The sequence below is a fragment of the Sturnira hondurensis genome, unplaced genomic scaffold, assembly GCF_014824575.4.
Source record: "Sturnira hondurensis isolate 20B ecotype Veracruz unplaced genomic scaffold, ASM1482457v3 Scaffold0019070, whole genome shotgun sequence".
Lineage (NCBI taxonomy): Eukaryota > Metazoa > Chordata > Mammalia > Chiroptera > Phyllostomidae > Sturnira > Sturnira hondurensis.
Window position 1 is genome coordinate 58,911 of NW_028091701.1, and position 12,444 is coordinate 71,354.

The 12,444-nt window shown below is 46.0% G+C and overlaps 1 protein-coding gene across 2 annotated transcripts in view; it reads left to right on the plus strand.

Annotated features, from left to right (window-relative positions):
- Window positions 1-12,444, plus strand: part of NSMCE1 (NSE1 component of SMC5/6 complex) — a 41,712-nt gene that overhangs the window by 20,499 nt on the left and 8,769 nt on the right. The window contains exons 3-4 of one of the 2 annotated variants that reach the window (XM_037070886.1): window positions 10,413-10,534; window positions 11,529-11,606. In XM_037070886.1, coding sequence (XP_036926781.1) covers window positions 10,413-10,534; window positions 11,529-11,606 — 200 coding nt within the window. The remainder of the gene's footprint in view (window positions 1-10,412; window positions 10,535-11,528; window positions 11,607-12,444) is intronic. The other variant, XM_037070887.1, reaches the window with a different exon arrangement.

Genomic DNA, 12,444 nt, shown 5'->3' on the forward strand with positions numbered 1-12,444 from the left:
CAAGGCTAATGTTGTGCTTTCACATATCTGACTCCTGAAGGACTAGGCGTGTCCCACCCCCAGCCTACTCTTGATTCCTTTTTGCAGCAGGAACCCAGGATGGGCTGGTCCTCCCAGCAGGGAGGTTGTGTGTGGGTAGATCAGAGGACTGGGGATGAATACTTCAGTAGGAAGGAACTGGCAGGAGCAGTGAAGCCATTTTTTGAAAGAAACAGATTCAAATAAGGGATTTGGAAAAGTCCTTTTATAAAGGAAATCTTACCCACTTCACACAGAAGTTGTGAGGGTTGAACAAGGGCATTTCTGTTCAGTAGTTGGCTGAGTACTTCCTGGTGAATGTTCAGCATGTACTACTTCTTCCCCTTTTGTGCCCCTCTGTGTGTCATCTAATTCCCTTTCCCTGTGGATGCGGTGTGGGTCGTGACTATCAGAAGATTCATAATGTTGTTAAATAGTGTGATGTAGGAATGCTAGACCACAGGGCTGAAATTCTGGTGCTGGGATTTCCTCAAAAAATCCAGAAAGTGTGCTCAGCATTTCCAAGTGGAAGGAAAGGGCCAGTGCAGGTGTTGAGACGAGGGAGCTTTGCATGTGTGAGTCACAGTAGAAGGGCAGTGCGATCAGAGTGTTGGGGGCACAGTGGGAACCACACAGGAGTGTGGCAAAAGGTGACGGGAGCCACCAGTGGCTTGCAGGTGAGGTGTGTGTGTGTGTACCTGGCCTTGCTCTGGCTGCATGTGGAGGACAGGTGTAGGGGCTAGAGTGGATGCTGGGAGACTGTAGGAGGCTGTTCCATACCCCAGGGTGAGGCGATAGGGCTCAGAAGAACTTACGGAACTGGGGAAAAGAGGCTGGAGTCATCTCCCTGACAGTACCACAGGCTGGCACTCACCATTCAGCAACTTTCCAAGGCCTGTTGAGAACAGGACACTGAGCCATCTCCTGTCTATAGAAAGCGTGGAAATAAGTGAAGATCCTCTAAATGAGAACAGGCAAAGGCTGTTTATACAGAACTGCTCTAGCAGGGAGTCAGCCACTTTCACTTGGGTTTTAGCAGAGACTTGAAGTCAGACAGAGGAATGGGAAAGCTTTAGAGTGGAAGATGTGGGAAGCTTCAGGTGTGCCCTGATTGGAGGCTTAGGGAAGCTGCATGTGGGCCACCTAGAAGCAGGACATCTGTGATTGGTTAAAGAGCATATTTGATTATTTCCGGTTGGTCCTAAATTGGAAGGAGGGACAAAATTTAGGAAAACTGTGAGTCATTAATCAAGTCTCGGTCATTTTGAGCTGATTATTACAGAGGTTATTTAGCTTTCTGGATGGTTGCTAGACATAGCGGTCTAATGTTTTACGAGTTTGACTTAGAGGTAGCTGGCTGGCTTCCTTGGCCGGTTACTGTAGATCTTGGGTTGGTTGCTTGGGCTGGTTGATGCGGAGTGTGGGTCAGAGTCCTATTTTCATATGTGGTCTACCCAGTATCTGTTAGTATATTCAGGCTCTCAGAATGAGTCTGACACAGTCGTTCCTTTGAATTGTTTACAGTTCAGCCTGTGAGAAACCACAGCTACTTATCTGGTGGGTCAAGGAATAGAGTGGCCTCATTAGTTACCATGTCTAATTGGAACCTGAAAGTGTCAGCCCACATGGAATTTGAAAGTTGGTGGAATGTCAATGGTATCTAGCTTACAGGTGCTTTGTTTGTCCTACAGTGTTTCTAATTTTTAAAAATTAAGTACCACATTTAAAAAAAGCCAACGAAGAGCTGAGTAGCTTTGCTTCTTCACTTCACCCACTATGCCTGCTGTTGTCTGCCTCTGGGCTTCCTGCTTGGCCTCCAGGCATCTGATTTGTCGTCTCAGTTTTGCTCAGATGAAATCTCAGGGAGAGGAAGCTTATACAACAGGGATAGAGTGATCTGCTCTGGTTTCTGGGCAGGCAGCCAGGGGGTCCCCTGCAGATCCCCTCTATCAGCAACTTAATGTTCCCTGAGGCAGATGGCTGTGGGGGGCTCCCACTCATCCCAATGGGAGGTGGGCCACCTGTATTTGAAGGGTGAGGCAAAAATGAAATGCACATTAACAGTATAAATAGAAAAGTTCTTCCGTAAGTGGTTTAGTTTTCTGTGATGACTCAGATTGGACTTCAGGACTTGGCCCTGCCTCTGTGCCTTCATGAACAAGAGTTGGTGCTGCTCTGTTGTTCACTGGAGTGCTGACCAGCAGACCTCTGAGAGGAGTGGTGATAGGTGTGTTTCCTGTGCATGTAGGGACAGTGTATGTCCCTGTCACCGTTCCAGTGGTGGTGTGGATTTTAGGGTCTGTGGCTAAGATGCAGGAACTGTGCCAAGTACTGTAAAATAACTTTTATGCACTGTTGTTTGAAGAAAGAGTAGACTTTCTAACTGAAATAATCTCTTGAGTTTTTAAAATGATATCTTTATACTTGGAAACAGATTTCTGAGCGATAGATATGAAACCAGTCCATTATTAAAGCCTATTATCCCTGTACCATCAGAGCCCCGAGCTAATCCATCTTGTCACAGGGCATTGTCATTTTTCTATTTTTGATTCAGACTCCTGAGGGTTAAGGTGTCAGGTTATATTTTTGTTGAGCACTGAAATATTTTTAAGCTTTTATTATGAAAAAAAGTAAAATAGAGAAAGTAGAGAGAATAATACAATGAGGCCCCAAGTACCCATCACCCAATTAAAATGATAACTCATGACTAATCTTATTTTATTTGTATTCTAACCTACTTATCCCCATATTATTTTAAAGTACCATATTTCGCTGTGCATAATGTGCACCCACGATTTTGTGTGCAATATACTCAGGATTATTATAACCATAGCATATAATCATTATACCCATGTATAATGTGCATCCTTATTTTTCCCTCAAAAATGTGTGCATTTTTTGGGCAAAAAGTGTGCATTATACATGACAAAATATAGTAATTCTCAGACATCATTGCATATCTAAATAAGAATTTTCTTTTTGTTAAATGCATGCTCAAGTCCTTTTGTCACTGCACCAAACTAAAGCCCAGACATCTGATCTTAGGTCCAGACTTTGTCACTTATGGGTCCTGTAATCTCGGCTAACTCCTTAACATCTGTGATCCTTGTGTCCTCTTTTGAAGAACACACTGTGCCACATCCTGGCTTACCTCTGTGCTGGTTCTTGAAGGTCTGATGAGATTTAGAGGAAGCAGAACTATAACACAGAGTGAATGATGTGCAGATGCAGAGAATCACTTGTCTAAGGTACTTACCGCATGAAAGACAACTCTCCTCCCTCCAGGTTCTTCTCAGCGTTGTTCACCAACTATACTGGGAAATTACCATTGTCACTCCCGTCTTTTCACTCACATATCTGAACCATTTTGAGAGAACCATTTCCCCCTGGATATTGATACAAAAGCCACAGGCTGTGAAGTGATCCCTCACACACCTCTGCGGCCCACTGTCCTGCCTGTGAGCCTTTTCCAGCTCTGGGGTCTGCTTTCTCAGGCCTGAGGTGTCCCAGATCCCCTGTGTGATTCAGGGTCCTGCTGCCCCATTGTTAGCCTCACAGTCAGCAGGGCCCCCCAGCTAGCCCCATCAGATGAGAGGGCTGTCACAAGGAAAGTTGGCCCACAAGTGGTTTGGGCCCCTGGGGTCTTATTTTTTGCTGTTATTTCCTGTGCCTAAAAATAGCATTTCCTATCTGTGATGCCTAGTTTGGAACAAAACTATTTGTTGTTCAGAAGTTAGTACAACAGACTTCCTGATTGCCTGCTGCCCAAGAATGCAATGAACACTAGGTTCCAGTACCCATGGAAAGCAGGGATCCTGATGAGTAGGAAGAGGTTAGTTGGTTAAACTAAAATTTTATTTTAAAATTTTTATTAAAATTTTATTTTAAAGAAAATGAGATAAAATGTACAAGAGTGGGCCCTGGCTGGTGTAGCTCAGTGGATTGAGCATGTACTGTGAACCAAAGGGTCGCTGGTTCAATTCCCAGTTAGGGCATGTACCTGGGTTGTGGGCTAGGTGCCTAGTGGGGGACACATGATTGTCAACCACACATTGACATTTTTCTCCCTCTCTTTCTCCTTCCCTTCCCCTCTCTCTAAAATAAAGAAATATATTTTTTAAAGATTTTATTTATTTATCTTTAGAGGGGAAGGGAAGGAGAGAGGGAGAGAAATATCAATGAATGGTTGCCTTTGGTGCGTCCCCTGCTGGGAACTGGTCTGCAACCCAGGCATGAGCCCTGACTGGGAATCGAACCGTGATTCTTTGGTTTGCAAGCCCTCACTCAATCCACTGAGCTACACCAGCCAGGGCAAATAAATAAAATCTTTTAAAAAATGTATAAGAGTGGCCAGAAAACATCTCAGAATGAATGGAACCAATCCTTGGCCCTCAGAGGAGGAGTATCCCATTTTGTTCAGTGCTGCCCCAGCCTGTTGACTGCCTGGAGTCCAGTTTTTTAATTGCTGCAATGGAAAGGCATTTCCTGCTGGAGAAAGGATATAGTCCTATCCTTTCCTGGGTATTTGGCCTTTAGTTCAGCTCCTCCTGTAGCAGTGTTTGCTAAACCCCTGGGGCCTGGGCAACGTGGGTGATTGATCCGGGCCATGGGAATGATGGCTGTTGGCCTGGGCCCAGCTTCTGGTGTGTGTCCTCTGAGTGCAGCCCTATCTTTCGCATTGCTTCTGGTATCTTTACTGGGCACTACCCAGATACTTTCCATCTTTCTCTGTAGTCTCAGTTCCTCTTTGTGACTCTGAAGCTGTAGTGCCTGGCTCAGAGGATGTAGATGTGACTGTGGTGGGGTCTTATGTAGGGAATGTTCTCAGAGAACGTTGGCTCTGCTCTATGGAGGCTGTGGTTTAGTGTCAGGAGCTTGGGATCTGGAGTTGGGTAGGCCTGGGCTCCGTTTCCAAGCTGTGGGAAATTTGGAGAAGGAATTTAATCTCTCCAGGCCTCTCGTATATAAAGAAGTTGTTAATAACTCACCTTACGGAGTTATTGTTCTTTTAGTGATGAGGTAAACCAAACTAATAAACAGTGCCCAGCACACACTAGGTGAATTACAGCCACATACACCCAGGCCTATTGTTTTCAGCCTAACAGTAGAAACTTCACCACAGCCCACAAGACATGCCCAGGTATATAGCCTGCTTACAAGTAGAGAAAACACAGGTGGCACCTAAGATCTCTAGACCCTTGCTTGGTTCAAATATGGTCCAAATGTCGTGGTTAGGGTGTCTCTTTGCTCTCTGAGAAGAGGCACATGTGATAGACTCAGGGCCTTCTTCCTCACTTCTTATAGCCAGTCATTTTGTTATTGACTGCAGGTCAGTTGTGTCGAGGGACCCAGACTCTGATCCAGCTCCACCTGCAAAAAGCCCCCTGATATTTTGGTACTAACATGAAGCTTGTAGTTTCTTCTCAATTGGTTTGGGATTCCAAAGGGAGAAGTGATATTATTAATTAGTTCTCTGAACTTCTTAACATGGTAGACCCAAGATTAGAAATGAAATAGTTACCTCTGAATTGGGTGATCCAGTTTTTATCTCGTACACTTTATCTTGAGCGTGGACTCAGATTATTGGGGCCAAATGGATCCTCAGACGCTACTTTAGCCATGTGTGTCCCTACAGATTTGCAAACTTTAGCTTCTGGACCATGAGCTGCAGATACAGGGAGGGAGTGGGAAAGAGCAGTGAAAATTAGCTGATCTGAAAATGGTACTGGAAGCACCAGTCTCGTGTAAGCTTGACACTTAATGGGCGTGTTAGGGATCTTGTTAGTAAGCACGAGACCCCAACTATGGCCAACTTAAAAGGGAGCATGTTGTCAGGCCAGTAGGAAAAGGGACTGACCGATGGCTAGGGGCTAGGCTGGAAATGATGGGAACCAAGGGGCATAAGGGTTCAAGAAGCAGCTGTACCTCATGGCCAAAGCCGTATTCCCCCTGAAGCAGCTGGGCTGGAACCACCTCCAGCCCTTCCCTTTGCCCCTTGCTCAGATTGAGACTGTGTCTGATAGGCTGGGCATAGGTATTGAGTCCATTCCTTGCCGATCTAAGATCTGGCCCCTCAGCTTCCAGCCCTCTTGTTCTTTGGATATGGGAGTAATTATCCCACCAAAATCACACATGTAGGGAAAAGACAATTTAAAAACAACAAAAAAACTAGTGTCTGGTTAGGGATGAAAATGGCTGCTAGGCAGCCATGTCACCAGATGACATCAGTAGTAGGGCAGCCAGCTTTGGTGACTAGAACATGGTGTGCTGGGGAAGGCAGTGCTTGAGCTGTGGAGGACAGAGCACAGGGACCGCACCTAATCAGGTCAGGGGAGGCCGGTGTGGGAGAGGGGATGTCCAGGATGCCAGAGGATTGGAGCCACAGTGGTGGTAGAAGCAGGGTTGGAGGGACATGTCCTGGACACTCGTGGAGTGGGAGATAAGGTGATGGGTGTTTGCCGGGCCCCCACAGAAAGGTGGGGCAGGACTGGGCTGGAGCCAGCGTGCCATTGGCCCCATGACACTGTGCTGCCTCTGTTGCCACCAGAAAGTTAGATTGGTAGGGGAGTGTCACTGAACAAAAAAGAAGTTTATTCTCAGGTAATGATTAAAGCCTCTTATGGCACAGGGTGTCTATGACAAACACGTTTAGTGTCAACAGTGAAGAGGGTCATGGCCCTTGAAGGAAGCTTGTGTGGTAGCAGAGAGTTAAGATCGAGGGAATGTGAGTGGATGGCTGATATCAGTAATAAGTGAGGACAGCAGTCAGAAGTGGGTTTTTTCCTTAAATGAAAATACAGTAAAAACTGTATTTTGGAATAGGAGGCTGGACAACACACCAGAGGTGGTGGGAGAGAGGAAAGTGCAGGGTTCTTCATGTGCACGAGGTGTCTGGAAAGTCCGATGTAGTAGAAAGCTTTTGATCTGCCCCCAGAGTGCACTTTTCTGAGTGACACCCAGGAGAGGCCTTTCAGTGGAAAATGTGAACGATCACTTTCAGAGAGAGGTGGGACTTGCCACTGTGTCATATTGGGTGGACAGGAGTAGTTTCTGTCTACAAAGAACCCTGTCACTCAGTCAGTGAGAGGTGGTTCTTGAGTGCCCGAGGTTCCCAGGGTTGTGTGCTTTGCAGGTGGAAGGTTTCCAACAGGCCGAGGGCACAGGCTTATGCAGAAAAGCCAGGCCCACAATGCAAAGAGATGTTCTGGGTGGCATAGAAGAGGAAGAGCGTTCAAAAGTGCTTTGCACCGGGGCCAGCAGAGAACCTTTCTTGGAAGAAAGTGCCATTAGAGTTAGCTTTTGTAACTAGTGGAATGAGAAGGAGGGAGGCATTTCAGAAAGGAAGGACACGTGAGCAAAGCCACTGAGGCAGGAAACGTGGTCCTGTCTCACTCCTCTGATCACAATTTTTCAGCAGGTGTGGCTAAATTTCATTGTTAGGCTACTGTCGTGATTTTCGTCCATCTCCTTTATGTGACCTATATGGCCTTGCTCTCCACTGCCACCAGTGTATGCAAGGACCTTAGAAATACCCTTTTCTGTCACAAGTTAAACACAGATAGAGTTTAAGTGTCCTGGGATGACCCCCTTGTTCATCAGCTTGGTAGATAAACTGCCAGGCCTTTTTCCTGCATTATATCATTTTGTTGGTTTTATTATTGTTTTTTAACATAAGTGGTATCATATTTCTGGTTTTCTGCTGTTGTTTTCAGAGTGATTTTTTTAAGGCACAGGTCTTTTGAAATCAGTTATTTAAATAAGTGAAAACAGTGATATGTATTCTAGGTTTAAAAAAGTATCGCAGTACAAAAGGTACCAAGACAAAAGGTGACCCCGACCTTCCTCTGCTTTCATCTTGGAAAGGCGCCCCATTGCCCACAGAACAGAGGTCATACATCCCCCAGCCCACAGGGCCCTCTGCTATCTGGCTCCTGCTCCTGCTGTAGCCTCATTAGCTCTCCTGGTCCTTCCTCTCTCCCAGACTCTTGGCTGTCCATTCACTCCAGGCCCCTGCAATTCTGGGTTGGTTGGCCCCACCTTGAGCTCTGTATGTTCCCATCCTGTGATGGACTGATGGACCCCATCAGTGGTAGTGGCATCCTTATGGCCTCTGGGATGTGCTCCTCCTGTTGGCAATGTGGGGGTGGGATAGTCCCTCCACAGTTAGCACAGCTGCTGCTCACATGCCTGGTGGCGTGATGCTGGGGGTGCCAGCCCCTTCTCTGCACCTGGCAGGAGGATGCTAGTGCCTGTCTTGGAGGGCTGTTGGCAGGGTTAGTGAATTATTGTGTGAAGAATGCTGGGAACAGGGCCTGTCCTGTTGGGAGTGCTCAGTATGAGCTGCTGTTTGTACCCCTAGCTGTTGTTCACCGTTGCACCCCTATGGCCCAGCACAGGCTGTAAGTGTCCAATAAATGTTTGGGTGTCAATAATGGGAGGAGGGAAATGAGGTATACCGGACATGTTTATTTTATTTTATTTTTTAAAATATAATTTATTGATTATGCCATTACAGTTGTTCTAATCCCCACCCTACATTCCCCTCCACCCTGCACACCCCCTCACCCACCATTCTCCCCCTTTAGTTCATGTCCATGTGTCCCAAGTTCTTTAGATTCTGTATTTCCCAGACTATTCTTGCCCTCCCCCTGTCTATTTTCTACCTACCATCTATGCTACTTATTCTTTGTACCTTCTCCCCCCTTCTCCTCCTCCCATTCCCCGGTTGCTAACCCTCCATGTGATCTCCATTTCTATGGTTCCACTCCTGATCTAGGTGTCCTTTTAGTTTGCTTTTGTTTTAGGTGTGGTTGTTAATAACTGTGAGTTCCTGTCCTTTCACTGTTCATATTTTTATCTTCTTTTTCTTAGATAAGTCCCTTTAACATTTCATATAATAAGGACTTGGTGACAATGAACTCCTTGAATTTGACCTTATCAGAGAAGCACTTTATCTGCCCTTCCATTCTAAATGAAAGCTTTGCTGGATAGAGCAATCTTGGCTGTAGGTCTTTGGATTTCATGACTTGGAATACCTCTTTCCAGCCCCTTCTTGCCTGTAAGGTCTCTTTTGAGAAATCCGCTGACAGTCTGATGGGTACTCCTTTGTAGGTGACTGTCCCCTTATCTCTTGCTGCTTCTAGGATTCTCTCCTTCATTTTGGTCTTGGCTAATGTAATTATGATGTGCCTTGGTGTGTTCCTTCTTGGGTCCAACTTCTTTGGGACTCTCTGAGCTTCCTGGATTTCCTGGAAGTCTATTTCCTTTGCCAGACTGGGGAAGTTCCCCTTTATTATTTGTTCAAATATGTTTTCCATTCGTGGCTGTTTCTTTTCCCCTTCTGGTACCCCTATAATTTGGATGTTGGAACATTTAAAGATGTCCTGGAGGTTCCTAAGCCTCTCCTCATTTTTTTGAATTCTTGTTTCTTCCTTCTTTTCTGTTCGGTTGTTTCTTTCTTCCTTCTGGTCCACTCCCTTGATTTGAGTCCCAGTTTCTTTTCCATCACTATTGGTTTCCTGTGCATTTCCCTTCATTTCAATCAGTTTAGCCTCCATATGTTCCTCTAATTTGTGGCTAAAATCAACCAATTCTTTGAGCATCCTGATCACCAGTATTTTGAACTGTGCATCTGAAAGGTTGGCTATTTCTCGGTCACTTAGAATTATAGGCTCTGGGGCTTTGAGCTGTTCTTGAGTCATAATGTTTGGTCTGTTTGCACCTGTTATGTTTGAGGGGCGGAGCCTTAGGTGTTCACCAGGGCTGGGCAACCCAGTTGCTGGGTTGTGACACTGTCTGGCCGAGTGGTTCATTGTTGTTGGACTTCCATACAGTTCAATTTTCACTGTTTTGGCTGTGTTTTTGTTTCTAAAACTTTGCTGTCTTTAAATTTAGTTGTGGGAAGGGGCACAGTGTTTCCACCTACGCCTCCATCTTGGCCGGAAGTCTCGACATGTTTATGAGGGCGTTCGGGGACGGAGGCTTCACGTGGGTAGCTAGCTGGGACTAGGTGGGAGAGATGGGCTACGATGTTGTGTATGGCAGGAATCAGCGGATTCTGGACACACGTTTCCGAGATGCTGCATGTACAAGGTGCTGTGTGGGGACGGTAATGGGGCAGTAGGGAGCTGTGTGGGAAAGCAGGCTGGTGCTGTGGGGAAAGACAGAAAGACCACAACAGGCTCAGATACCATTTCCTAGGGCCTTTCTAACTCATAGCACCCTTTGTCTCTGAATAGTCCAGGAAGAAAGAAGCCACACTTACCCAAGAGGGCAGGGTGAATGGCTTTGCCTATTTCTGGCTTTGTTGTCCCTTTCATTTTGATGGGAAACAAGTTACCTGTGTTTGATGAAGCGCCCCTCCCCCCCTTCATATTTTGCTTGTTTATTTCCAGCCAACGCTCCTGTGGAGAAGCTGGAAGACTTCATCAACAACATTAACAGTGTCTTGGAGTCACTGTATATTGAGATAAAGAAAGGAGTCACTGAAGATGATGGGAGACCCATTTATGCACTGGTACGTGCCCGACAGAGCCCTCTAGTGGGATTTGTGACGAACTGGGACTGAGACCGCTGCCCAGAGCCTTCATTGGGAAGAAGGAGGGTGACCCACCTCAACAAGGGCTCTGACTTGACAGAGGGGGACAGACACTGAGCCCCGCCTCCCTGGCCCAGCCCGCTTTCTGTGCTCATCAGGCCTCTGGGGTCTATAGTCTCTGTAGTGCCCTCTGCCTTTTCCAGGGTTGGGAGACCAGAACCTGTCCCTGGACTCTGGTGCTCAGTCCTCGTTTGACTGTACCCTAGGTATGGAGGCATGTGTTTGAGCTTGTTTTTTTGTCGACAGTTTTCTCCAAGTCACCCAAATGCATGGAATATTAGCCTTAAAGGGATAAAATGCTTTTCATTTGGAATAATACATAGAAACCGTGAAAAGAAAATGTGTTGGGGCCACAAAGGATTGAAACCCATTTGGTGTTGCCTGTTTTCATACTTTTCCTCCCAGCTGGGGAACAAGGTGAAACAGAGGTGCGAGATGCTGACAAGACCCCCATCCTTGGCTAAGGAACTGCCGTAGGCCAATCAGAGGAGCTGAGGCTCATACCAGCCAGGCTCACACTGAGAGAGACTCCAGCCCAGGGTTAACCAAACTCTCTACCAGAGAAAAAGGGGCCATGGAGTCAAATATCTGTGGAAATGCTGGTTTAAAAATGTAGATCAGATTTCCTTACTGTGTTTCTCAGTACTTTGTGCATTTGAAGCTCCATTAGCATGCAGACAAGTTTTCCAAATTTATCTGAGATTGGAAAATATTGTACAACTCTTGGAGTCCTCAAATTTCTGAGAATTAGACACGTTGACTGAGCCTGTAATATACTGGTTACCAGCCTGTCCCTGTGGCCCACAGTGCCTGAACATAGGTGCTCATGACTGACTGGCAAGGGGGTGAAGTGAATTAACTTCACTGAAAGTCGAAGGGCAAAGCTGGACCATCACGCTGACTTCTTTTTTAGGTGAATCTTGCAACGACTCCCATCTCCAAAATGGCCTCAGATTTTGCAGAGAATGAACTGGATCTGTTTAGAAAGGCTGTAAGTAATAGTAACTCCCATCAGCTGTGCTTCTTATGGGAAACTTTTGCCTTCATTATTAGAAATGGAAACTACAGTCTTTGAGGATCTCCATTGCTGCCCAAGAAAGCCCTTTGCAAGGGTATGTCAGTGAGCATCTCACCCAGAATTTATAGCTGCCCGGTGATGGATGGGGAAGGTCACTGGGGCTGCCTGAGAAAGAAGGGCTGGTCCAGGTTTGACCCCCGACTGAGCACCCAGCCTTATGGGAGTGCGATGCAGGTGAACAAGTGTTACTGCAGGGTACTGGCAGTGCGGTTTGGGACTGGCAGCAGGTGCATCACCTGGGAGCTTGTTAGGAAGGCCTCATCCCATCCCCACCCATACCCTTGAATGTAAGTCTGGGTTTTAACAAGGTGCCCGCTGATCTATTGGCACATTTACACTTGAGTGGTGCTGCTCACTTAGCCCTCTTTTCATTCACCTGGCTGAGCACCTGGGTAAGACAGTGGTTCTCAGCCCTGATGCATAATATAATAACTGCGTAGGTAAAAGTAATTTTTTAAAATTTATTTATTTTATTTTTAATATATTTTATTGAATTTATGCTATTACAGTTATCCCATTTTTTCTCCCCTTTATTCTTCTCCACCCTGTACCCCAACTCCCACCTGCATTCCACCACCTTAGTTCGTGTCCATGGATCAAACGTATAAGTTCTTTGTCTTCTCTATTTCCTATACTATTCTTAACCTCCCCCTGTCTATTTTCTTTTTTATTTTTTTAAAATATATTTTATTGATTATACCATTACAGTTGTTCTATTCCCGCCCTTCATTCCCCTCCACCCGCACACTCC